Here is a 25,013-nt window from a genome sequence, read left to right as displayed (position 1 = left end):
AAGAGAGAACAACTTATATATATATATATATATATATACCAAAAATAAGGTTAACTACTATGAAGGGATAGAATATGACTCTAAAAATGAAAAATAAAAAAGATTTTTTTAAAAAAGCGATTGATAAGATGTTGGTTGAAAAAGGGAAAAAGAAAAATTTTTTTTTAAAAATTAAAAAAATTAACTCAAAGAATCTTTTACTCTGATGTTCAAAACCCCAGTTACAACCCAGGTGTTAAGATGTCTTCCATAGAGCATACTGTACCTCTTTGATGATTCTCACCCCTTTTGGATCCTTGATATTAACAGCTATACTCTAAAAATTAAAATATATATATTAAAATAGTGTCATAAAGGTTTTCATATTACTGACAGTTCAGTAAGGGAGCCATTCATATCATATGTTCTCCTCTTAAAGCAAGTGTATTTTCCTCATGAAGAAACATTTAAATTATCTTTACTGATTTTATTTGCAATGTAACTATATTAGGATGATACCAAGGATAACAGTAAAAATTTTTCAAATAATACCAAGTGTTAGGCAATTAGTGATCTCCAAAAGAATAAAATGTAAAGAATCAAATAATTACTTTCTTTAATAAAATCATTTCCATTATAAACAATTAGAAATTCTCTTGAAATATTTTAAGTTAGTAGAGAAGGAAGATTAGTAAAAAGCTCTCTTGTTTCTATTTGGTACCTGGTGAATGAATAAAATTTCACCTTATTTTAAATATTATATACACAAAAAAGGATAGAAATGAATGAGCCAAGATGATATCAAAAGTTTTGTTATTACAAGAGAATTACACAAAAAAAAACAAAGAAAGAAATTATATTCTTACTTTTTTATTTCGATTAACACTGAGAAAATAAGTACTTTCTGTCCCCACAAAAGGTGGCCCCCAAGTTCGTGTATCATCACCAGCTCCTGAAAATAATAGTATGAGCTATTAATTTTTAACTCTTAAACATCATGAGACATCCAAACCAACGTTCACCCATCATATACATTCACAGTTGCCTAAACAAAAAATTCAGTGGAATTTGCAATTTAGAGGGACCATAAGAACTTGTTGGAACTGTCCAAACTCTACCTGCTCATGTTATTCACTAAGTCCTACCATATCATCTTTACTAGAATCCATCCCTGAAAGTCAATATCCAGAAAGAAATATCCTATTAGCAGTCTTTAGATTTAATAAATGTCAAATTTAAAAGAAAAAAACTACTCTCAGTTTTTGGCAAGCAAAAAGTAAAAATCTTCAGCAGTTTAGGTCAAAAAGTAAAAAGCTTTGGCAGTTTAGGTCAGCTCTTTCTATGTTTCTTGGCATTAAATGTGCAAAGAAATGCTGAGTCTGCAAAAGATTTTTGTTAAATATTATTTAAACCAGAATAATGGCAAGTGAGATTTTATAATAAAATGGCATCATAAATAAATAAATCTTTAAGTTTCTGTGAAATCCCAGAAATAAACCCAAGCATATATGGCCAACTAATGTATGACAAGGGAACCAAGAACACTCAAAGGAGAAAAGACAAGTCTTCTCAACAAATGGTGCTGGGATAATTGGATACTCATATGTAAAAGAATGAAACTAAACCCATATCTTACACCATTTATCACTCACAAAAATTAACTCAAAAAGGATTAAAGACTTAGACATAAGACTTAAAACCATGAAATTCCTAAAAGAAAACATAGGAACAAAGTTCCTTGACATGGGTCTTGGTAATGATTCTTCTGGACTTGACACTAAAAGCACAAGCAATAAAATAAAAAATAAACATGTGGAGGGGCGCCTGGGTGGCTCAGTCATTAAGTGTCTGCCTTCAGCTCAGGTCATGATCCCAGAATCCTGGGATCAAGCCCCACATCGGGCTCCCTGCTCGGCGGGAAGCCTGCTTCTCCCTCTCCCATCCTTCTGCTTGTGTTCCCTCTCTCAGTGTGTCTCTCTCTGTCAAATAAATAAATAAAATCTTTTAAAACATAAAAATTAAAAAAAAACAAGTGGAACTACATCAAACTGAGAAGCTTCTGCACAAAGGAAACCATCAACAAAGTGAAAAGACAACCTACAGAATGGGAAAAAATATTTGCAAACCCTATAGCTGATAACAGGTTAATACCCAAAGCATACAAAGAACTCACACAACTCAAATAAAAAAACAAATAACCCAATCAAAAAATGGGCAAAGGACCCAAAAAGATATTTCTCCAAAGAAAATAGACAAAAGGCCATCAGGTAAAGAAAAAGAAGCTTGACATCCACTAGTCATTAGGGAAATGCAAATTAAAACCACAATGAGATAATCACCTCACATCTGTTAGAATGGCCATTGTCAAAAAGACAAGAGCTAACAAAAGAAATGTTGGTGAGGATGTGGAGAAAGGGGACCCCTCGTGCACTTCTGGTAGGAATGTAAATTCGTACAGCCACTGTGGAAAACAGTATGAAGGATCCAAAAAAAATTAAAAAGAGAACTACAATATGATCCAGCAATTCCACTTCTAGGAATATATCCAAAGGAAACAAAAACACTAACTCAAAAAGATATGCACCCCATGTTCATAGCAGCATTATTTACAATAGCCAAATACGAAATCACCTGTGTCCATTGATGGATGCACGGATAAAGCTGTAGTATATATACACAATGGAACACTGTTAAGCCATAAAAAATTGAGGAAGTCCTACCATTTGTGACAACATGGATGGACCGTGAAAGCATTATTAAATGAAATAAGTCAGACAAATACAAATATTGTATGATCTCACTTATATGTGGAATTTTTAAAAAAACCAAACTCATAGAATAAGAGATCAGACTTGTGGTTACCAGAGGTGGAGGGTGGGGGCAAAGGGAATTGGAGGAAGGTGGTCAAAAGGTAAAAACTGCCAGTCAAAAAGTAAATTAAATACTAGGGATGTAATGTACAGCATGATGACTACAGCTAACACTGCTGTATGTTATATAGGAAATTTGTTAAGAGAGTAAATCCTAATAGATCTCATCACAAGAAGAATATTTTTTCCTTTTTTCTTTTCTTCTTTCTTTTCTTTTTACTGTATCTACATGAGAAGATGGATGTTAGCTGAACCTATTGTGGTAACAATGTATGTAAATCAAACCATCATGTCATTTGCCTCAAACTTACACAGTGATTTATGTTAATTATTTCTCAGTACAATTGGGAAAAAATTGTGTGTTATAGCAACAAATCATAAACGGCAACATAAGTTTCCGAATAGCAGGTTCATTTAATTTCAAATAGTATTCTAGAATAAAATTTTAGTCAACTAGGTCTTGCTTCAAAGTAAAAGTTTAAAAACATCAAATATAGGGTGTTTTTTTCTGAACATCTACTTCAAGGGATATATTTGTATTAGATTCAAAGATAACACTATAGAGTTACAGAAAAATTTTCCTTTGCACAAAAAGCAACTGACAATGTAGACAGAGCTCAGAAAATCAATCAATGATTAAATGGCACGAAACAGTATCTTTTAAGGATTTTATAAGGTCTGATTAAATATTGATATTAGAAACTAATCACTATATAAGTAATTACAATTAAAGTATTTATCACTAGCCCCCAAGAAGAGACTACTTGTGAATATGAGTTAGAGTTTAAATTCTAATCTCATCTAAATAATATAATTAATCTATTAGCCCATTAGACTTTACCACTGAAACTGATCAAGAAAAACAGACACAGCCTTTTGGAAAACAAAACAAGAGGCCAAAGAATAGACTCATTTATTAAAAAAAAACAAAAACAAAAACAAAAAAACAACCTCACAAGAGAAAAGAGAGGACACAGGCTAGAGGAGAAAAGAAGAATTAGTTCTAGCGGTGCCTGGGTGGCTCAGTTGGTTAAGCATCTGCTTTCAGCTCAGGTCATGATCCCAGGGTCCTGGGATGGAGTCCTGCATCAGGCTCCCTGCTCAGCAGAGAGTCTGTTTCTCCCTCTCCCTCTGCGCCGCCCCCCGCCCCCCACTCATGCTCTCTCACTCTCTCTCTCTCAAATAAATAAATAAAATCTTTAAAAAAAAAAGAAAAAAGAAGAAGAAGCATTAGTTCTAACTGGAAATGAACCAGTAACAAAACAAAGCAATCAATGGTAAGCATCAAATGGAATGGCATGCCCAAAACATCAGGGTAAAAAATGAGCTACAAGATCCCAGAAAGGCAATCTTCCAGTAATAAACAAGTAAGAAGAGGCTTCAACGAAAAGGTAGGTATGAATCTGGATCTTCAGGATCAGACAGCACCTGTCAGAATCAAGAGAAAGTCCAGCTACTTCCATTTTTTTGAAGCTTCCAATACATTAATTTTTTTTTTAAATAAAGCAACATCAAGGTAGGGCTACAATTAGATAATTTTATATGTTTACATTCATCTCTCAGGTGGAGATAATGTCAGGAATCTTAATTGGAGGCCTACATGGCTTTCCTACCCAGGGCTTTAGAGAGGATCAGTGGCCTCTGGAAAGAATCAGCATGGATGACACGTGACAAGAAATAAAGACTAAAGAGCTGCCATCTTGCGTCCCCGTGTGTGTGCACCTAATCTCAGCTGGTCCACTCGAGACCCCCTGAGCGCCAACTCTATTCCCCCATGCAGTCCCATTTCTGCTCCAACAAGATGAAAGAAACTATCATGAACCAGGAGAAACTTGCCAAACTGCAAACACAAGTGCACATTGGTGGGAAAGGAACTGCTCGCCGAAAGAAGGTGGTTCATAGAACAGCTACAGCAGATGATAAAAAACTTCAGTTCTCCTTGAAGAAGTTAGGTGTAAACAATATCTCTGGTATTGAAGAAGTATGTTCACAAACCAAGAAACAGTGATCCCCTCTAACCACCCCAAAGTTCAGGCATCGCTGGCAGCGAACACTTCCACCATTCCAGGCCATGCTGGGACAAAGCAGCTGACGGAAACGCTACCCAGGATCTTAAACCAACTTGGTGCAGACAGTCTGAGTAGTTTAAGAAGACTGGCTGAAGCTCTGCCCACACAATCTGTGGATGGAAAAGCACCATTTGCTATTGGAGAGGATGATGATGATGAAGTTCCAGATCTTGTGGAGAATTTTGATGAAGCTTCCAAGAATGAAGCAAACGGAATTGAGTCAACTTCTGAAGAAGATAAAACTTGAAGAAGTTACTGGGAGCTGCTATTTTATATTATGACTGCTTTTTAAAATTTTATTCATGGATCTGATAAAATCTAGATCTCTAATATTTTTAAGCCCAAGCCCCTTGGACACTGCAGCTCTCTTCAGTTTTTGCTTATACACAATTCATTCTTTGCAGCTAATTAAGCTGAAGAAGCCTGGGAATAAAGTCTGAAACAAGGTTAATAAAGTTCTTTGCCTAGGAAACAAAAAAGAAAGAAAGAAAGAAAGACTAAAGGTCACAAACTGGGAACACTGGCAGTTGAGAGATGTTTTATTTGACCCACACACAATTTAAAGTTTTTAACTAGCTGCCATGATTTCAAAGTCTGGAGATTTCATATAAAATTTCAGACTGCAATATTTCAACACATTCAATCCATTCAGCAAATATTTATTGGGCACCTACTATGTTACAGACAGGGCTCTAGGCAGAGCAGACACAGCAGTGAACAAAAGACCACACCCCTGCCCTCATATCCCTGCCTACGGGGCACAATCCATGAGTACCAGCAACATCATTTGCTGCCCTCCCTAGGTTACTACAGAACAAAGAAAAAGAAAATTTATGTGCTCTTTGATTACAAAAATAAGAATAGTCCCAAGTCAGAAAACTATAACCAAATTTTACTTAATTAAAGACCTGGAGGGGTACCTGGGTGGCTCAGTCGGTTAACCGTCTGCCTTCGGCTCAGGTCATGATCTTAGGGTCCCGGGATCAAGCCCTGCATCCAGCTCCCTGCTCAGCGGGGAAACTGCTTTTCCCTCTCCCTCTGCCTCTCCCCCTGCTATGCTCTCTCACGCGCAACTAAATAAATAAAATCTTTAAGAAAGAAAGAGAGAGAGAGAGAAAAGAAGAAAAGAGAAGAGAAGAGAAGGAACAGATGGACGAACTGGAAAAGTGGACATGAAAAAAGACTAGTTCTCTCCTGAACTTTGAAAATCCTGCCAAGTCACTTTTTCCTCAGATCTGTGTTGAATAACTATCTCAAAAATCCAAAACAGTTGGGCGCCTGGGTGGCTCAGTTGGTTAAGCGACTGCCTTCGGCTCAGGTCATGATCCTGGAGTCCCGGGATCTAGTCCCGCATCGGGTTCCCTGCTCATCAGGGAGTCTGCTTCTCCCTCTGACCCTCCCCCCTCTCATGCTCTCTCTATCTCATTCTCTCTCTCAAATAAATAAAATCTTTAAAAAAAAAAAAATCCAAAACAGTTAAACACATAACATAAACATTAAAATGCATCATGCAGAAGGGTTAAGGGAAAGAGAGCAATCAGGAAAAAAACAATGAACAACGACCTGCTAGGACCAAAGCTTGATACCAAGTGTATGATTATGGGATGTAAAGGCCTAGACAAAGGAAGGTACCCCCTACTGAAGAAATGAAAAAGTACAAAGGAGAAATAAGGCCTACATAAATAGGGAATAATGATCTCTAAAATTAATATAAATACAAATATTTAGACTAGTGATTAACTGAAATAGCAAGAGAACTTAGATCGGATGCTCCGTCTAGGATTGAAAGACCCAATGGCTGAAATTAGAAAGAGCTGTGGTGTTGAATTAGCATAATAACATGGAAATTAAAGTTTTATGAAACCTGGAAAAGAAAAAAAAAGGTATTCAGCTAGAAAGTAAACATTATTCAGCATGTATCCCACAACAACCAAAAGCGATAAACATCACTGACTAGGTAAATGAAGCATTCATTTTATCTGGAAAGCAGGATTCGCCAGGCTCTTCTACCACTTGGAGCCTGATAAAAATAGGGTCAAATAAACACAATATAATAATATAGAATATTCCCCATGCTGATCAGAGAAATTTCTGCTAATTGCTTTGGCCTCCTAAGAAATCTGTTTAGCAGAAAGTTGAATCTTCTACACCAAGTATTCTACTTTATAGTGTTTAATTACTTATGGGAGATTAATAAGGTGATGTAATTATAAACTCATCTTTTATGAGTCTTGCAGATATACTCACATTATTCAAGGCTAGACCATTTTCACTGATTTGGTAATTCTGTTCCATATCCATAAGGATCCAACTTGAAGAATAAATAATAATGCTAAGTTTCAAAACCCTCCACAACAAGCTCTTTATAGGATGATGTGGAGGATTTGAGAACATGGACTCTGCCCTTTAAGTGCTTGTAGGAGAGAAAGAGCATACATAACACTGGTTTAAACAACTTTCAATAACAGCATGAGCTAAACACCAAAATACTGAGAAGGTACCAAATAAAAGTGAGAATTGTGTACACAGAATAGATTTATTTGGTGGACAAAGGGGAAAGAAAAAATGGGAAAGATATGAGATGAAAAACAAAAACAAAGAACTAATCTCAGCTTCAATGCTTCTCCTACAAAATCTTTAAAATTATAAAATGAGAAAACGTTTGTTTTATTAAAAACAGAAAAGAATGACTTTTATTTTTTTTAAGATTTTATTTATTTATTTGACAGAGAGAGACACAGCGCGAGAGGGAACAGAAGCAGGGGGAGTGGGAGGGGGAGAAGCAGGCTTCCCGCCGAGCAGGGAGCCCGATGTGGGGCTCGATCCCAGGACCCTGGGATCATGACCTGAGCCAAAGGCAGATGCTTAACGACTGAGCCATCCAGGCGCCCCAAGAATGACTTTTATATTGGACTATCTGGGTTACTTTTAGAAGGACTCTGATTCCTTTTCCTTCTCTCCTTCTTTTATGTCCTGCTTCCTCCCTTTTACTCTCCTCCTGGCCTTCCCTTCATCCCCCAGCAAGGGAGTGTGGCCAGGCCAACTATTAAACTCAGTCTCAATGGTAAGGCTTGTGTGGGGCTAAGGAGGGCCAGGACCAGAGCTGAGTGCATGGATATTCCTTATTAGCTGTGTGACTTTGGACAAATTGCTTTATGTCTCTGTGTCTCTGTCTTCTCACTTATAATCTAGGAATAATAAAGCATCAGCTCATAAGGTTATTGTAGAGATCAAATAAATTAATACAGGCAAAGTGCTGAGACCTGTGCCTGATACTATAATAAGCGTTACCATCACTGTTACTACATGGTGCATTTCAGTCTCTACTGGAGGCTTTCAGGTACGTGTGAAGGGCCTGGCTGAAGCCTTAGCCCTGGGAGCTTATAAAAAGTAAGAAGAAATCATTAGTCTAGGTTCAGAGGAAAATAAGCAATGGAGAAGAAAAAATAATCATTTCATTTCAATTCTCTCATCCCATATATAGATACATGGTTATTAAAAACAACAACAACAACAACAGTTAAAAACCATATTAGTTTGGGTGGCTCAGTTGGTTAAGCCACTGCCTTCAGCTCAGGTCATGATCCTGGAGTCCCTGGATCGAGTCCCGCATCGGGCTCCCTGCTCAGCAGGGAGTCTGCTTCTCCCTCTGACCCTCCCCCCTCTCATGCTCTCTCTATCTCATTCTCTCTCTCAAATAAATAAATAAAACCTTAAAAAAAAAAAAAACCTGTATTAGTTTGGGGCACCAGGACGGCTCAGTCAGGAGAGCATGTGACTCTTGATCTCAGGGCTGTGAGTTCAAGCCCCACGTTGGGTTCAGAGATTACTTAATAAAATCTTTAAAAAAGAAAAAACTGTATTAGTTTCTATGTTTTAAAGGGAGTGATAGCTTTACCTGGTCTTTCCACTTTTATAACTTCTGCTCCAAGATCTCCTAAATTCATAGTAGCAAAAGGTCCCGCCAATACTCTACAATATTAACAATGACAAATAATTACCACTTTGAAGATTTTTATATTAATTCTTAATAGCTCATTAACATAGACAAGCTCATATAATGCTAGTAAAAATTAAAACTATTAAAACTGTTCAGAGTAGCAATTTGGCCTTATGTACTAAGAGCTTTATAAAGTATATTCCCTTGGGGCACCTGGGTGGCTTAGTCGGTTTAGCATCTGCCTTCCGCTTGTGTCATGATTTCAGGGTCCTGGGGATCAAGCCCTGCATCTGTGCCCTGCTCAGCTGGGAGTCTGCTTCTCCCTCTGCCCCTCCCCCATCATGCGATGCACATGTTCTCTCTCTCTCAAATAAATAAATAAATAAATAAAAACTTTTAAAAAAAAGTATATTCTCATTGATGCAGTAATTCCACTTCCAGAATTCTATGCTAAGGAAGAAATCCTAAGATTTCCTGAGGGAAAAATTTATGTAAAAGGAAACCTAATTTATAATTGTGAAATATTGGGGGATGAGTAATTATGTGACAACTATATAATAAAGTATCATCTTACCTTTTTCTCAAATTTTGAATGACATGGAAAAATACGTAAAATATAACATTATCTTTTAAATGTGGGTAAAACTGTAATTTCATTTTTTTTAAATATTTTATTTTTTATTTCAGAGAGAGAACATGAGCAGGGGAAGGAGCAAAGGGAGAAGGAGAAGCAGACTCCCCACTGAGCAGGGAGCCTGATGCAGGGCTCGATCCCAGGACCCTGAGATCATGACCTGAGCCGAAGGCAGACGCTTAACCAACTGAGCCACCTAGGTGCCCCTAAAACTGTAATTTCAATATGGTTCTAATTTTTATTTTTATCAGCACCATGCTCTAACCAACTGAGCTAACCGCCCGCTCACTAATTTTTATTTTTAAAAATTATATATAAATATGCAGATTGGAAAAATGCACAAATACACTAATTGTCTCTTAGAATGATGAAATTATAAAAATTTTTCGGGCGCCTAGGTGGCTCAGTTGGTTAAGTGACTGCCTTCGGCTCAGGTCATGATCCTGGAGTCCCGGGATCGAGTCCCACATCAGGCTTCCTGCTCAGCAGGGAGTCTGCTTCTCCCTCTGACCCTCCTCCCTCTCATGCTCTCTGTCTCTCATTCTCTCTCTCGCAAATAAATAAAATCTTTAAAAAAAAAAAATTTTTCTTTTTTGTTTTCTTTTCTAAAACTTTGATAAGTAAGCATTATAATCCAAAAAACAAATGAACGTTTTTTTTTTTTAAAGAAAGGAAAAATTCAATCACCAAAACACAGATAAACCAATACAAACCTTGTTAGATCCAGAATTTTTACACCCTCCAGTGGTTTCATATTGTCAGCAACTGGCAAAACACAGAAAATATTTGAAGAGTAGTGATTACTAATTTTCAGAAGGAAGAATGCAGAATTCTTCATATTCTAAGTAATCTGTATTACTACCAAAAATATGTGTTTTCCTTCACAATATTTCTGCTTTATATGTAACACAGAAACCTTGACCTGATCCAGTTAAGTCAATCTGTCAAAATTACAACAGCTAATACCCAATTAATAAAGTCCACAGCTACACTTAAGATAGTTTGTCTAAAGATATTTGCAAATGACATATCAGATAAAGGGCTACTATCCAAAATCTATAAAGAACTTATCAAACTCAACACCCAAAGAACAAATAATCCAATCAAGAAATGGGCAGAAGACATGAACAGACATTTCTCCAAAGAAAACATCCAAATGGCCAACAGACACAAGAAAAAGTGCCCAACATCCCTCGGCATCTGGGAAACACAAATCAAAACCTCAATGAGATACCACCTCAAACCTTTCAGAATGGCTAAAATTAACAAATCAGGAAACTACAGGTGTTGGTAAAGATGTGGAGAAAGGGGAACCCTCCTACACTGTTGGTGGGAATGCAAGCTGGTGCAGCCACTCTGGAAAACAGCATGGAGGTTCCTCAAAAAGTTGAAAATAGAGCTACCCTATGACCCAGCAATTGCACTACTGGGTATTTACCCCAAAGATACAAGTGATCCAAAATGGGCACATGCACCCCAATGTTTATAGCAGCAATGCCCACAATAGCCAACCTATGGAAAGAGCCTAGATGTCCATCAACAGATGAATGGATAAAGAAGAGGTGCTATATATACACAATGGAATATTATACAGACCATCAAAAAAACTGAAATCTTGCCGTCTGCAACGACGTGGATGGAACTAGAGGGTATTATGCTAACTGAAATAAGTCAGTCAGAGAAAGACAATTATCCTATGATCTCACGGATATGTGGAATTTGAGAAACAAGACAGAGGATCATAGGGGAAGGGAGGGGAAAAATGAAACAAGATGAAACCAGAGAGGGAGACAAACCATAAGAGACTCTTAATCTCAGAAAACAAACTGAGGGTTGCTGGAGGGGAGGGGGGTTGTACGGATGGGGTGGCTGGGTGATGGACATTGGGGAGGGTATGTGCTATGGTTAGCGCTGCGAATTGTGTAAGACTGATGAATCACAGACCTGTACTCCTGAAACCAATAATACATTATATGTTAATAAAAAAAAATTTTTTTAAAGATAGTTTGTCAAATGAAAAAAATGGTGGGGGAGGAACATATAGACTGAACACAAAGGATTTTTAGGGCACTGTGTTAATATAGGTTGCAACAAATTATAACAAACATACCACTCTGGTGGGAGGATGCTGATAAGGGGGAATGTGTGCAGGCAAGGAATATATGGGAAGTCTCTGTACCTTCCTCTCAATTTTGCGGTAAACCTGAAACTGCTATAAAAAAAAAAATAGTTAGGGGTGCCTGGGTGGCTCAGTCATTGGGCGTCTGCCTTCGGCTCAGGTCATGATCCCAGGGTCCTGGGATTGAGCCCCGCATCGGGCTCCCTGCTCTGCAGGAAGCCTGCTTCTCCCACTCCCCCTGCTTGTGTTCCCTCTCTCGCTGTGTCTCTCTGTCAAAAAAATAAATAGAATCTTTAAAAAAAATAAAAATAAAAATATATAATAAAGTTAAATTCTTGCCAAACGGCTTACAAAGTTTAGATCATGATGACTGATATCAAGCTGACTTTTTGGGGAAAAATGATGAACTACTGGTTCAATACATTTTTAAAATAGACTATTTTTTAGAGCAGTTTTGGATACCAGCAGTAAAATGGAGCAGAAAGTACAAAGAATTCCCATGTACCTCTTTTTCCCACAAGTGTACAACCTCCCCCACTTTGAACTTCCCTCACCAGAGTGATACATTTGTTACAACTGATGAAGATACACTGACAGGTCTCTATCACATAATTTAGAGTTCACTCTTGGTCTTGTACATTGTATGGATTTAGACAAACACATAATGACATGTGCCAAACATTATTATATACAGAATCATTTCACTGCCCTAAAAATCCTCTGTGCTCTATTCACCCCTTCCTCCCCTCAAAACTCTAGAAACCAATCCTTTTACTGTATCCACAATTTGCCTTTTCCAGAATGTCATATAGTTGGAATCATATAGTAGGTAGTCTTTTCAGATTGGCTTCTTTCACTTGGTAGTATGCATTTAAGTTTCCTCCATGGCTCGATAGATCATTTTTCAGTGCTGAATAATATTCCATTACCTTGGTATACCAGTGTATTTATCCATCCACCCACTAAAGGACACCTTGATTGCTTCCAAGGTTTGAGAGTTATGAAGAAAGCTGCTGAAATGTTGTATGCACGTCTCTGTGTGGACATAAGTTTTCAACACATTTGGGTAACTATCAAGGAGTGCTGATTACTGAATAGCGTGGTAAGAGTATGTTTAGTTTTCTGCTCCATCTTCCAAAGTAGCTGTACCATTTTGCATTCCCACCAGAAATGAATGAGAGTTCCTCGGTTCAATACATCTTTTTAAAAATCTCAATGCAGCTCCATCACCAGTGGAAGTAACAGAAGTCACACATTTACACATACACCATTATAGTCTTGAGAAGGATCACAGTGGCATAATAATTCTTAGCTAGGAGGGTCCCCAGGCCACACTGGTCTAGTAAGAAATAATCGAAGTCCATATAGTGGGCATTTTGTCCTTGAAACCAGCCAATTTATTCTTTTACAGTAAGAAACTGCTATCCCAGCAATAGGAAATATGTGAAGTCTATGGAACTGGTGCATTATTTCCTTGGAAACACACTTACGTAGGAAGCTAAATTATACGCAGAGGATAAATTGATGAGCAGAGGATCAGAAAAAAGGAAGTAACTAAAACTATGTTTAATGTGGTAAATTGTTACAGCAATGGCCTCCATGAATCACACTTCCAGATATCCACACCCTTGTATATTCTCCTTCCATGTAGACTCTGGGCTTGGACATCTGCCTTGCTTTAGCCAAGGGAACACTAGCAAACTTGATGCCCGTAGAGGCTGGAAAAGAGCTTACACAGTAGAGCTTGACTTTTTGGAACACTTCCACCTTCAGATGAAGCAGAAGATGAAAGAACAAATGGAGAGAGGCTTAGCCATCCCCGTCACTGTAGCTGTCCCAAGTGAGGTCCAGACATGTGGGTGAAGCCATCTTAAAACACCCAGATCCAGCCAGGTGAGTGAGTTCAGGTGAGTCCAGCAGGACACTCACAGAACTCTGAGGAAAAATAAGGCACTGCTGTTTTAAGCCAATAAGTTTTGAAGTTGTTTGTTGTACAGCAATAGATAAACAGACATAATGGCTTATGGCAGAGCGATCCTTTCAAAATGTAAACCGTACGTCATTCCCCTCCTCGAAATCCTCTAATGGCTTTCTACCAAACTGAGAATGAACTCCAACATCTTCCCACAGCCCACAGATGCTGCTTGCTCTGGCCTTCTGCTACGTCCCCAGCCATGACCCCTATCCCTCCCTCTCATGCTTCTCCAGCTACGTTAGCTTTCTTGCAGTTCCTTGAACACACCGAGCATATTTCTGTTTTAAGGGCCTGTGGCAGAAACAGAGATGGACCACCCAGATTCCCCTTCAAAGAAAGGAATTTCTGCCCAACCTACAAGAAGCATGTTTAACTTACAACTCCAGTATTAGCTTCCTCAAGGCCCACCTCAGCTTTTCTCAGCTGAGAGCACTCTGTTCTCAGGACAGTCGCTGGTCAAATGACCGAGCAAAGTTGGGCAGAAAGGCCTGGTCATTTCCTCCACCGAATGCGGAATGTTGTATCAGTTCTCCTTGGTGTACTGTTCTGGAACCCCCCCCCCCTCCGCATTGGGCTGGCAAAGAATTTGACAGGTGCATGCAAGTCTGATGGCTCTTCTGCCCAATCCAATTTCCTTCCTTTCCCTTTCATAGGTGTTACTCCCCAGTAAATCCTTTGTCCTTCCAACTCTGTCTCAACATCTGATTTCTGGAGAATCCGAGATGTGACAGGACCTTTGCACTTGCTATTCTCTAGACCTGAAACTCTTTTTCCTCCACACATTTGCATGTCTTGCTTACTTCACTCAAATTTCTGCCCAAACACCACACTCTCAGAGAAACCTTGCCTGATCATCCTATCTCAAACAGCACCCCTCTGAATCTCAGTATGTTTTCGTTTTCTTTATAACACCTACCCATTACTTCACATTACACTATACGTTTATTTATTTATTTTACTACTTACTGTCTTTTCCACTAGAATGTAATTTCAATGAAGGCAGAACTTGTCTATCTTGCATCTCCCTCCAGAACAGTGGCTGGCCCATGGTAGGCACTCACTAAGAATTAGTTGAAGGGTCACAATGGGAAGGGGTGAGGGACGGAGGGAGGAACTCATATACTTAATAATTCATATGATCATTGCAATGGACTGAATGTTTGTGTCCCCCCAAAACTCATAAATTGAAATCCTAATCCCTGAAGTTATAATATTAGGAAGTGGGACCTTTGGGAGGTAAATAGGTCTTGAGGGTGGAACCATCATAAATGGAATTAGTACCCTTATATAATGAGCCCCAGAGAACTTCCTTCCCCCTTTCTGCCATGTGAGGACACAGCAGGAAGTCAGCAGTCCTCAACCCAGAAGAGGACCTCACCAGAATCCAACCATGTTGGCACTGTGATCTCACATTTCTAGCCTCCAGAACCATGAGAAACAAATTTCTGTTGTATGTAAGTCTGTGATATTCTATTTTAGCAGCCCAAACTTATTAAGATCATTAAAAGAGACCAGAATCTTCAAAGTCAGGTAGCTGATTTTTCTCTAACCTGGACAGAGCTTGAATAGGGAAAAGACACAGTAAGGGGCACCTGGGTGGCTCATCAGTTAAGCATCCAACTCTTGATTTCGGCTCAGCTCATGATCTCGGGGTGGTGAGATTGAGCCCCAAGTCAGGCTCTGCGCTCAGCAGGAAGTATGCTTGAGATTCTCTCTCTCTCTCCCCCTCTGCCCTCCCCCTGCTCTCAGGTTCTCTCTCACTCTTTCTCAAATAAATAAGTAAATCTTTAAAAAAAAAAAAGGGGGGGAGAGAAAGAAAGAAAAGACAAAGAATTCAATGGGCATTTGGAGGTACAGGTTAAGCTTAGCAGCTGGAATGGAAAGGAAAATCAGACCGAGAAGGAGAGGAAGCTGAGGGAAAATGGCAGGAGAAAAACTACCAGGGAAAAATTTCCACTAACAAGATAGCTAACAGAACTTTTTTTTAATGTATTACAAATAGAATTAGATTTTAGGTTATATGTGGTACCTCTCCAAAATTACCAAATTAATTCAGTAAAGCCTGGTACAAACCCAAGTACCTTGTCTGAGTGGTTCTTGGGAAAATTTTTAAAAAGAGGGTAAGTTGGAGCTGGGGCAGAGTGAGTAGAACAGGTACACGAGGTAGGACATGAGTGAAAGCTCCCATTAAACAACCTTTGTCCCTACTATGTGCTAATCATTCTATGAAGATACAGTGTGAGAGGTATCACATCCCTTCCTCCTCAAGTATCCCATGATCTACCAGGGAAAACTTAAACATACAAGGACTATAATGATTAAGAACACTACCCCTAGGGGCGCCTGGGTGGCTCAGTTGGTTAAGCGACTGCCTTCAGCTCAGGTCATGATCCTGGAGTCCCGGGATCGAGTCCCGCATCGGGCTCCCTGCTTGGCAGGGAGTCTGCTTCTCCCTCTGACCCTCCTCCCTCTCATGCTCTCTGTCTCTCATTCTCTCTCTCTCAAATAAATAAATAAAATCTTTAAAAAAAAAAAAAAAAAGAACACTACCCCTAGGTTCAAATTGTTACTCTATTTACTAACTTGTGACCCTGTTCTATTTTGATTTCCCCATCTGTAAAACAGGGATAATACTGGGACCTATCTCATAAGGATATTAAAAAATTAAATGAAACATCGCCTTATAAGCATTTAGCCATGGCGCTCAATAAATGTCAGCTACTGTCAGTATCATTTCTATCTTCTCCCCAAACTTGCTCCTGTGTTCCTTAATTCAGTGAGTGGCACTCCTACCCACTTGGTTACCGAAGTCAAAACCCAAACAAAATCCTTGAACCCTCTCTCTTTTTTCACCGCTTAAATTTAATAAAGAACCATTTAGTGCATATTCTGTCTCAAAAATATCTCTTGACTGGCTTCTCTTCTCTCATCCCCACTGCCACCACTATAGCTCAGGTCACCATCAACTCTCTCCTGAGTTACTCTAACAACCTACTAATTCTTCTGCTGGGCTTCAATCTTGGCTCTCTTCAAAACAACCTCCATAGAGGCGCCTGGGTAGCTCAGTCGGTTAAGCGTACAACTCTTGATCTCAGCTCAGGTCTTGATCTTAGGGTCATGAGTTCAAACCCCTTGTTGGACTCCACACTGGGTGTGGAGCCTACATTAAAAAAAAAAAAAAGAAAAAGAAGAAAAGAAAAAGAAAAAGAAAAAGCACCCTCCATAATGCTGCCAGAATTATTTTTCAAAATGTAAATCGACCCAATCTTTTCAACCATATCTGTTTCTCATTCTTCTGTTCCCTATCTCAGTTAATGGCATCATCAACCACTCTAAGATAGAATTTAGGGATCTTCCCAGACATGTCTTCTTCACTCCCCACATTCAATCAGCCATCAATTTTCTGTTAAATCTGCTCTATTGTTCCCCAGTTCCCTGGTACTGTCTCCACTCAGGCCTTCATTTCTTGTCCCAACTGCCTGCAAAAGCTTCTTAACCTATTTCTGCCTAACCTCTGTCCCCACCAATTCATTCTCAACACTGCTTCCAGAGTAATCTTCCAAAATGAAGAACCCATTATGCCAGTTTCTTGTTCATTCACACAGTTACTCGTGGTCCTTTCCCTCATGAAGCTTACAGTCTACTGTTCCTCCTAAAACTGCAAACGAGGCTATTGTTCCTAGCTTCACTCCTGTCCACCTTTTCAATTTCAATCTGCAAAAAAAGAAATGTCTTACTAGCCATACTTCTTTCAAATCTCTCACATTTCTAGGACACTGTATGTGTTCTTTCCTCTGACTGTAATAATCCTCCGCCCTGTCTCACCTAGACAAGTCCTTCCATCTTTCATAAGTCAACATCCTTAGAAGGTATTCCTGCTCACCATAGCATCCTGAGCAAGTCTCTGTCAATAGCATTCTTCTGAATTATGACTTACTAGTTAGTCTTGACCAGATGATAAACTCTTGAGAAAAGAGACTTTCATTCTGTATTTCCAATATCAAATACTAGCACTTGGTATGTAGTAAGAACTCAATAAATGTTTGTGGAAGGAAAGAAAGGACGGAAAGGAGGAAAAAAATGTCCTCACATTTTGCCACAATGTATTAATAGATTGCCATAATGGAACACCGTAAAAAATATCATGTAGGCCCACTGCAGCAATTACAAGTAGGGCTTCTTGGTGCCCACGATGGGTGCTGCAGGGTTTTATAACCTAATCTCAGAAGTGACATGTTATCACTTCTGCCATATGCTATCAGTCACACAGGCCAACTGGTGCAGAGTTAGAGGGTGCTCACACAAGGATGTATGAGGAGGTAAGGATCACTGTAGCCATTCTAGAAACTGGGTAATACACTCGAAGTGGTTTCGATTTGTATTTCCATGATGACAAGTGATGTTGAGCACATTTTCATATGCTTACTGGCCATTATCATGTCTTTTTTACTAAACATCTGCTTCAAACTTTTGCCCATTTTTAATTCAGTTCCCTTAATGAGTGTACACAACATTGCTTCAAGCACCCTTACCATCCTTGTCATTTAACACACTGTAACATAAACATCAAGCTGACGAAGAGGGGCTGTCGGTTTTGTCCCCTATAAAATCAAGTTGGGGCTCAGTCATTAAGTGTCTGCCTTCGGCTCAGGTCATGATCCCAGGGTCCTGGGATCGAGCCCCGCCTCGGGCTCCCTGCTTGGCAGGAAGCCTGCTTCTCCCTCTCCCACTCCCCCTGCTTGTGTTCCCTCTCTCGCTGTGTCTCTCTCTGTCAAATAAATAAAATCTTTAAAAAAAAAAAAAAGAAACTACCATTACGATTTCATCAATATGACATTCTGGAAAAGACAAATGATAAAGATAGAAAACAGATAAGAGTTGGGAGAAACTGGGGATGAAGAGAGGGAATGACTGCAAATTTTGAGGGGTAAGGGAAGTGTTCTATGCCTTAATTATGGTGATGGTTACATGACTCCATACATTTGTCCCAACCCACAGAACTAAATACCAAAAAGAATTTTACTGTATGCAAATTTTACCTCCATAAAAAATTATCAATATTATCAGAAATATGAAGAACTTGCACCTATAAAACAGAAAAAGATACTTGTAAAAAAATATTTAGAGAATAAAAGTATGATCTTGGAACTTTAAAAAAAGATACAAGAATGAAAATGTAAGAGAAAGGCAGAAAAATAAAAATAAGATGGGGCACCTGGGTGGCTCATTCAGTTGAGCAGCAGACTCTTGATTTCGGCTCAGGTCATGATCTCAGGGTCCTGGGTTTGAGACCTGTTTCAGGCTCCATGCTCAGCAGGGAGTCTGCTTGACGATTCTCTCTCTCCCTCTCCCTCTGCCCCTCTCCCTGCTCACTCTTCCTCTCTCTCTCAAATACATAAATCTTAATAAAAAAGATAAAGATAAGAAAATCACCCAGACAGGACAAAAAGAAATAATAAAAGTGAAAAATGAAGAAGAGGGAGGAAAAATAAAGGATCAGCCTAGGAATTCTGATAATACAGGTTTCTCAAAGAGTGAACAGCAAAAACAGAAGAGAGAACATTAATAAACAAATAATTCAGAAAAAGTTCACAGAACTGAGTTAATTTCCAGATTGAAAGGGCCCTCTGCATGCCCTGCACAGATTTTAAAAAGGTACACACCATTTTGAAAAGATATATGCACCCTTATATTTACTGCAGCGTTATTTACAATAGCCAAGATATGGAAGCAACCCAAGTGTCCATCAAGAGGTGAATGAAGAAGACATGGTGCACAGACACACACACATACACACAATGGAATATTACTCAGCCTTAAAAAAAAAGATGCAGTAATGCCTTTTGCAACAACATGGATAAACCTACAGGGTATTATGCTAAGTGAAATCAGACAGAAAGACAAATAACATGTGAAATCTAAAAAACAAAAAAAAGTGAATACACAAACCAAAAGCAGAATCAGACCTATAAAAACAAATTGATGGTTGCCAGAGGGGAGAGGGGTAGGAGGATAGGCAAAATGGGTAAAGGGGAGTTGGAGATACAGGCTTCCAGTTACGGAATGAATAATAAGTCATGGAAATAAAAGGCATAGCATAGGGAATATAGTCAACAATACTGTAATAGCATTGGGTGGTGACAGATGGTAGTTAAACCTGTGATGAGCATATAGCATCAATGTACAGATTTGTCAAATCACTATATTGTATATCTGAAACTAATGTAACATTTTATGTCAACTATACTAAAATTTAAAAAATTAACTAATTTAATTAATAAAAATAAAAAGACACACATCAAGAATGAATATTCATGGGAATGAAAGGTACAGCATAGGAAATATGGTAAATGGTGTTCTAATAGCATTGTATGGTGATAGATAATAGCTACACTGTGGTGAATACAGCATAAAATACAGAGTTGTCCCACCATGATATTATACACCTGAAACTAATGTAACATTGTGTTTCAACTATACTTCAATAAAAAAATAAAAAATAAAAAAATGACAAAGTGCTAGAAATTTAAAAAACTAAAAAACTATATTAAAAGGCACACATATGGGGCACCTGGGTGGCTCAATCGTTAAGCGTCTGCCTTCACCTCAGGTCATGATCCCGGGGTCCTGGGATCCAGCCCCGCATCGGGCTCCCTGTTCAGCGGGAAGCCTGCTTCTCCCTCTCCCACTCCCCTGCTTGTGTTCCCTCTCTCGCTGTGTCTCTCTCTGTCAAATAAATAAAATCTAAAAAAAATAAAAATAAAAGACACACATAAAGACCCATCAGTGTAAGAATTTGGAACATTAAGATTTTTTTCTCTGCCAAAATCAGATCTAAAAACTTTCTAGGGAGAAAAAAGCATATATAAGGGATTGGCTAGCAGAATGTCACTGAACTTCTCAATAGTACTGGAAAATAAAACTTAAAAATGGAACAAAAACCTTAAAATTTTGAGAGGAAAATTTATTTCTCTTTTATTTTTTTTCCTTATTTATTTATTTATTTATTTATTTATTTTTATTATTATTTCTCTTTTAAATTCTAAACCCAGTCAAGCTCTGAGTCTTGTGTGAGGGTAGAAAAAGAACATTTTCAATCATGCAAATTTTCAAAAACTTTACCTTCCCATTCTTTCTTGGGAAAATTATTTCTAGAGGATATGCTCCACCAAAAACAGAACAAGAAATAAGAAGATATGGGGTCAGAAAATGGTGGATCTAAAGGAGGAGAAAGATGAAAGGAATCCTCAGGATGACAGTAAAAAAAATACTAACACAACAGCTGAAATATTTACCCTTATGGTACAGTTGGGAATGAATTAAGAAGAGATATTGAGAAAGTAAATAAAGAAGCCAGACAAATATTAACACAAGGGAAAACAAAAAGGTATATATGAGCAGCAATGAAATAAAAATATGAATAATTGTATAATCATAACAATATAAATACTGAATATTTGTCTAGCAAAATTTATTATTTGGTAAGATGGAAAGTATATGTGTAATTGTTGGAAAGGTGGTGAAAGAAAGCTAGTCTTTATCACTACAGATAATGCCTAAAAACAAAATCAAGAAGTAGCATTATACTCATGTTAGTTAGAGATCTGGAGGTAAAAACTAAAAGAAACAGCTAAAAGAACTGAAATTCGTTGTCCCTAGGAAAAGGAAAGGGGCAGAGAGACATAAGAGGCTACTGTTTTTCATAATTAACCTTACAGATCTGAAGTATATGTAAAACCTTGATTTTCAAAAATTAAAAAATAAATAAGTTATGTTAAATTCATGAGCAACAGGTGAAGTACCATTTTGCTGTGCTGCCCCCTGCAATGTTGTTGCTTTTTTTAAAGATTTTATTTATTTGTCAAAGAGAGAGAACACATGCACGAGCAGGGGGATGGGCAGGCAGAGGGAGAAGCAGGCTCTCTGCTGAGCAGGAAGCCTGATGTAGGACTCAATCCCAAGACCCTGGAATCATGACCTGAGCCAAAGGCAGACGCTTAACCGACTGAGCCACCCAGGCATCCCCCCTGCAATGTTTTGATAAGTATTGTCACTCTGAAGCTTTCCCTGATTCATTATTTGCACACACTGCAGCAGCTTCAAAGGGAAATTACAGTTTATTCTCATTATTCGCAGATTCTATATTTGAGAATTCAACTACTCGCTAACTCCAAGATCAATACTGCAGTGCTTCTGCAGTCATTCCAGGACGTGCACAGAATGCAGAAAAATTTCAGTCCCTTGATACACATGTTCCCAGCCAAAGTCAACGTAGGCAACGCACTGGCCTTCTTGTTTCAGGTCTCATACTGTAAACAAGTGTCCTTTATGTGGTGTATTTTAAAGTGTCACATTTTCACATGTCTGTGCTTTTCTTGGTGATTTCACCATTTAACATGGCCCCTAAGAGTAGTGGCTGAAGTGCTGTCTGGTGTTCCTAAGTGCAAGAAGACTATGATGAGCCTTTTTTTTTTTAAGGTTTTGTTTATTCATTTGAGAGAGAGAGAGTACAAGCAGGTGGAGGGGCAGAGAGAGAGGGAGAAGCAGGCTCCCTGCTGAGCAGGGAGCCAGACACCGGTCTCCATCCCTGGACCCCGGAATCATGACCTGAGCTGAAGGCAGACGCTTAACCCACTGAGCCACCCAGGAGCCCCCATGATGAGCCTTACAGAGAAAATATATGTTAGCTGAGCTTTGTTCAGCCATGACTATAACTATAGAAGTTATAATGCTATGGCCCTGAGTTCAAAGTTAATGAAACAATATATATTAAATAAGGTGACTTTAAACAGAAACACACACTTAACATTATGTGTATTAATCAGTGGTCAAAAATGTGTGACCACAGACTTGCAGGAACTTAATCCTCTATTTCCCCTAGAAGCAATGGTTCAGTATTCACTAATTAGGTGTTCAGTTTATAGAACATAACTACCTCTAATAACAAGAATTAACTGTATAAAAGAGGCAAGAGAAAGATCAGTGCTAACTCAGTGAGGAAGCCCTTGACCAGCCTTGGGAAGCTTTGAAACAAAATTGAATACCATCATCAAACAGGAAGGGTTTGGCCATAGGGGAAGGAAAAGTAAAGAAGGTTTGATAGGGCGCCTGGGTGGCTCAGTCGTTAAGCGTCTGCCTTCGGCTCAGGTCGTGATCCTGGGGTCCTGGGATCGAGTCCCACATCGGGCTCCCTGCTCGGCGGGAGGCCTGCTTCTCCCTCTCCCACTCCCCCTGCTTGTGTTCCTGCTCTAGCTATCTCTCTCTCTGTCAAATAAATAAATAAAATCTTTAAAAAAAAAAAAAAAAAAGAAGGTTTGATAAATTGATTCTAAAATTCATCTTGATGAGTATATGATCAAGAATAGCCCAGAAAAAAATTTTTGTGGAGGGAAGAATATTTAGCCTATGAAATTTAAAAAAAGTATAATTTTTAAAATATATTAACATATGAACAAATGGAGAGAAAAACAGCCATACATAGAAATGAAAAATTGTTATATAATGAAGAGAAAATCTCAAATCAGTGGGAAAATGATAAATTATTTAAGAAAGAGTATTGGGCAAACTGACTATCCATATAGAAAAAGAGGAAATGTGATCTACACATGATCCTATTAAGTTCTAAGATCTAAATACAAATGAAGGGGCGCCTGGGTGGCTCAGTCGTTAAGCGTCTGCCTTCAGCTCAGGTCATGATCCCAGGGTGCTGGGATCGAGCCCCGCATCAGGCTCCCTGCTCCGCGGGAAGCCTGCTTCTCCCTCTCCCATTTCCCCTGCTTGTGTTCCCTCTCTCTCTGTCTGTCAAATAAATAAATAAAATCTTTTTAAAAATAAATAAATAAATAAATACAAATGAAATTTAAAGTAAATGAAACCATTAAAACACTAGAAAAAGATGAAAGAAATATGTTACAGTTTTGGTTGAGGAAAGCTCTTCTCTACCCAAAAAAAATCTGAAATTAAATCATTAAAGTTGATAGCTCTGATACATAAAATTTTAAACTCAGTACAATGAAAGATACCATGATTAAACTTAAAAGATTAATAACAGACTGGAAGGATGGAAACATTTGCAATAAAAATAAAAAACAAAAGGTTTCTACAACATATAAAATACTATTAGAAATCAGTAAGAAAGAGGGGCGCCTGGGTGGCTCAGTTGGTTAAATGTCTGCCTTCGGCTCAGGTCATGATCCCAGGGTCCTGGGATAGAGTCCCGCATCAGGCTCCTTGTTCAGCAGGAAGCCTACTTCTTCTTCCTCTGCCTGCCCCACTCCCCCTGCTTGTGTGCTCGCTCTCCCACTCTCATTCTGACAAATAAATAAAATCTTGAAAAAAAAAAAGATTGGGGCGCCTGGGTGGCTCAGTCGTTAAGCGTCTGCCTTCGGCTCAGGTCATGATCCCAGGGTCCTGGGATCAAGCCCTGAGTCGGGCTTCCTGCTCCATGGGAAGCCTGCTTCTCCCTCTCCCACTCTCCCTGCTTGTGTTCCCTCTCTCGCTGTGTCTCTCCCTGTCAAATAAATAAATAAAATCTTAAAAAAAAAAATTATATTAAAAAAAATCAGTAAGAAAGAAAAAAAGCCCAATGGAAAAATAGGAAACATATATATAATAGTCAATTCATAGACAAACAAAAATTTCCAGTACGTATAGCAAAAGATGTTTATAGCAATTTCATCTACAAGCAGAAGATGAAAATTATAACAGTAAGAATTTTTTTCTCACCAGACTGGCAAACATTTATAAATTAATACCCAATATTGGCAAGGGTGTGGTGAAATGGGCACTTTCATACACTGCAGAATGTAAATCACTAATGACTCTGTAGGGCAGCAATTTAACACTTCCCATAAAAATTTTAAATATTAATATCCTTTGACTAGGTTCTCCTGTTGGTAGAATATAATTCACAAAAAGATTCCACAAATACGCCTAGACAAAGGTAACAAAATGTTTATTACAGAACTTTTTTGTCTTGATTTTCTGCTGTAAGTGTTTTTCAATCAACATTGTTAAAAATAATTTATATATAATAAATTATACAATTAAGTTTTGCACCTGACTGGCTCAGTAGGTAGAGCATGTAACTCTTGCTCTCAGGGTCCTAAGTTCATGAGTTCAACTTCCACGTCAGGGGTAGAGATCACTTAAAACAAAAAAATTTTTTTTAAAAATTAATAACAATTCAGTTTTGACATATACATACACCAGTGAAGTCACCTCCACAATCAAGAAATAGGACTTTCTTTTTTTTTTTTTTTAAAGATTTTATTTATTTATTTGACAGAGAGAGAGACACAGCGAGAGAGGGAACACAAGCAGGGGGAGTGGGAGAGGGAGAAGCAGGCTTCCCGCCGAGCAGGGAGCCCGATGCGGGGCTGGATCCCAGGACCCTGGGATCATGACCTGAGCCAAAGGCAGATGCTT

At 38.5% G+C, this 25,013-nt stretch overlaps 1 protein-coding gene and 1 pseudogene across 1 annotated transcript in view; one reads left to right on the top strand and one right to left on the bottom strand.

The window, feature by feature from the left end:
* SUGCT (succinyl-CoA:glutarate-CoA transferase) overlaps window positions 1–25,013 on the bottom strand; it is a 641,807-nt gene that overhangs the window by 607,570 nt on the left and 9,224 nt on the right. The window contains exons 2-5 of the mRNA XM_081799712.1: window positions 10,206–10,257; window positions 8,817–8,890; window positions 846–931; window positions 266–316 (exon numbers count right to left, since the gene is read on the bottom strand). Of these exons, the coding sequence (XP_081655838.1) occupies window positions 266–316; window positions 846–931; window positions 8,817–8,890; window positions 10,206–10,257 (263 nt within the window). The remainder of the gene's footprint in view (window positions 1–265; window positions 317–845; window positions 932–8,816; window positions 8,891–10,205; window positions 10,258–25,013) is intronic.
* LOC102734183 (transcription factor BTF3 pseudogene) lies at window positions 4,651–5,165 on the top strand (annotated as a pseudogene).

This window comes from Leptonychotes weddellii, chromosome 12 (genome assembly GCF_054177405.1).
Source record: "Leptonychotes weddellii isolate Sample4059 chromosome 12, ASM5417740v2, whole genome shotgun sequence".
Taxonomy (NCBI): domain Eukaryota; kingdom Metazoa; phylum Chordata; class Mammalia; order Carnivora; family Phocidae; genus Leptonychotes; species Leptonychotes weddellii.
The sequence above is the reverse complement of the archived record's forward strand: the minus strand, read 5'-3'. Positions and strand labels throughout refer to the sequence as shown.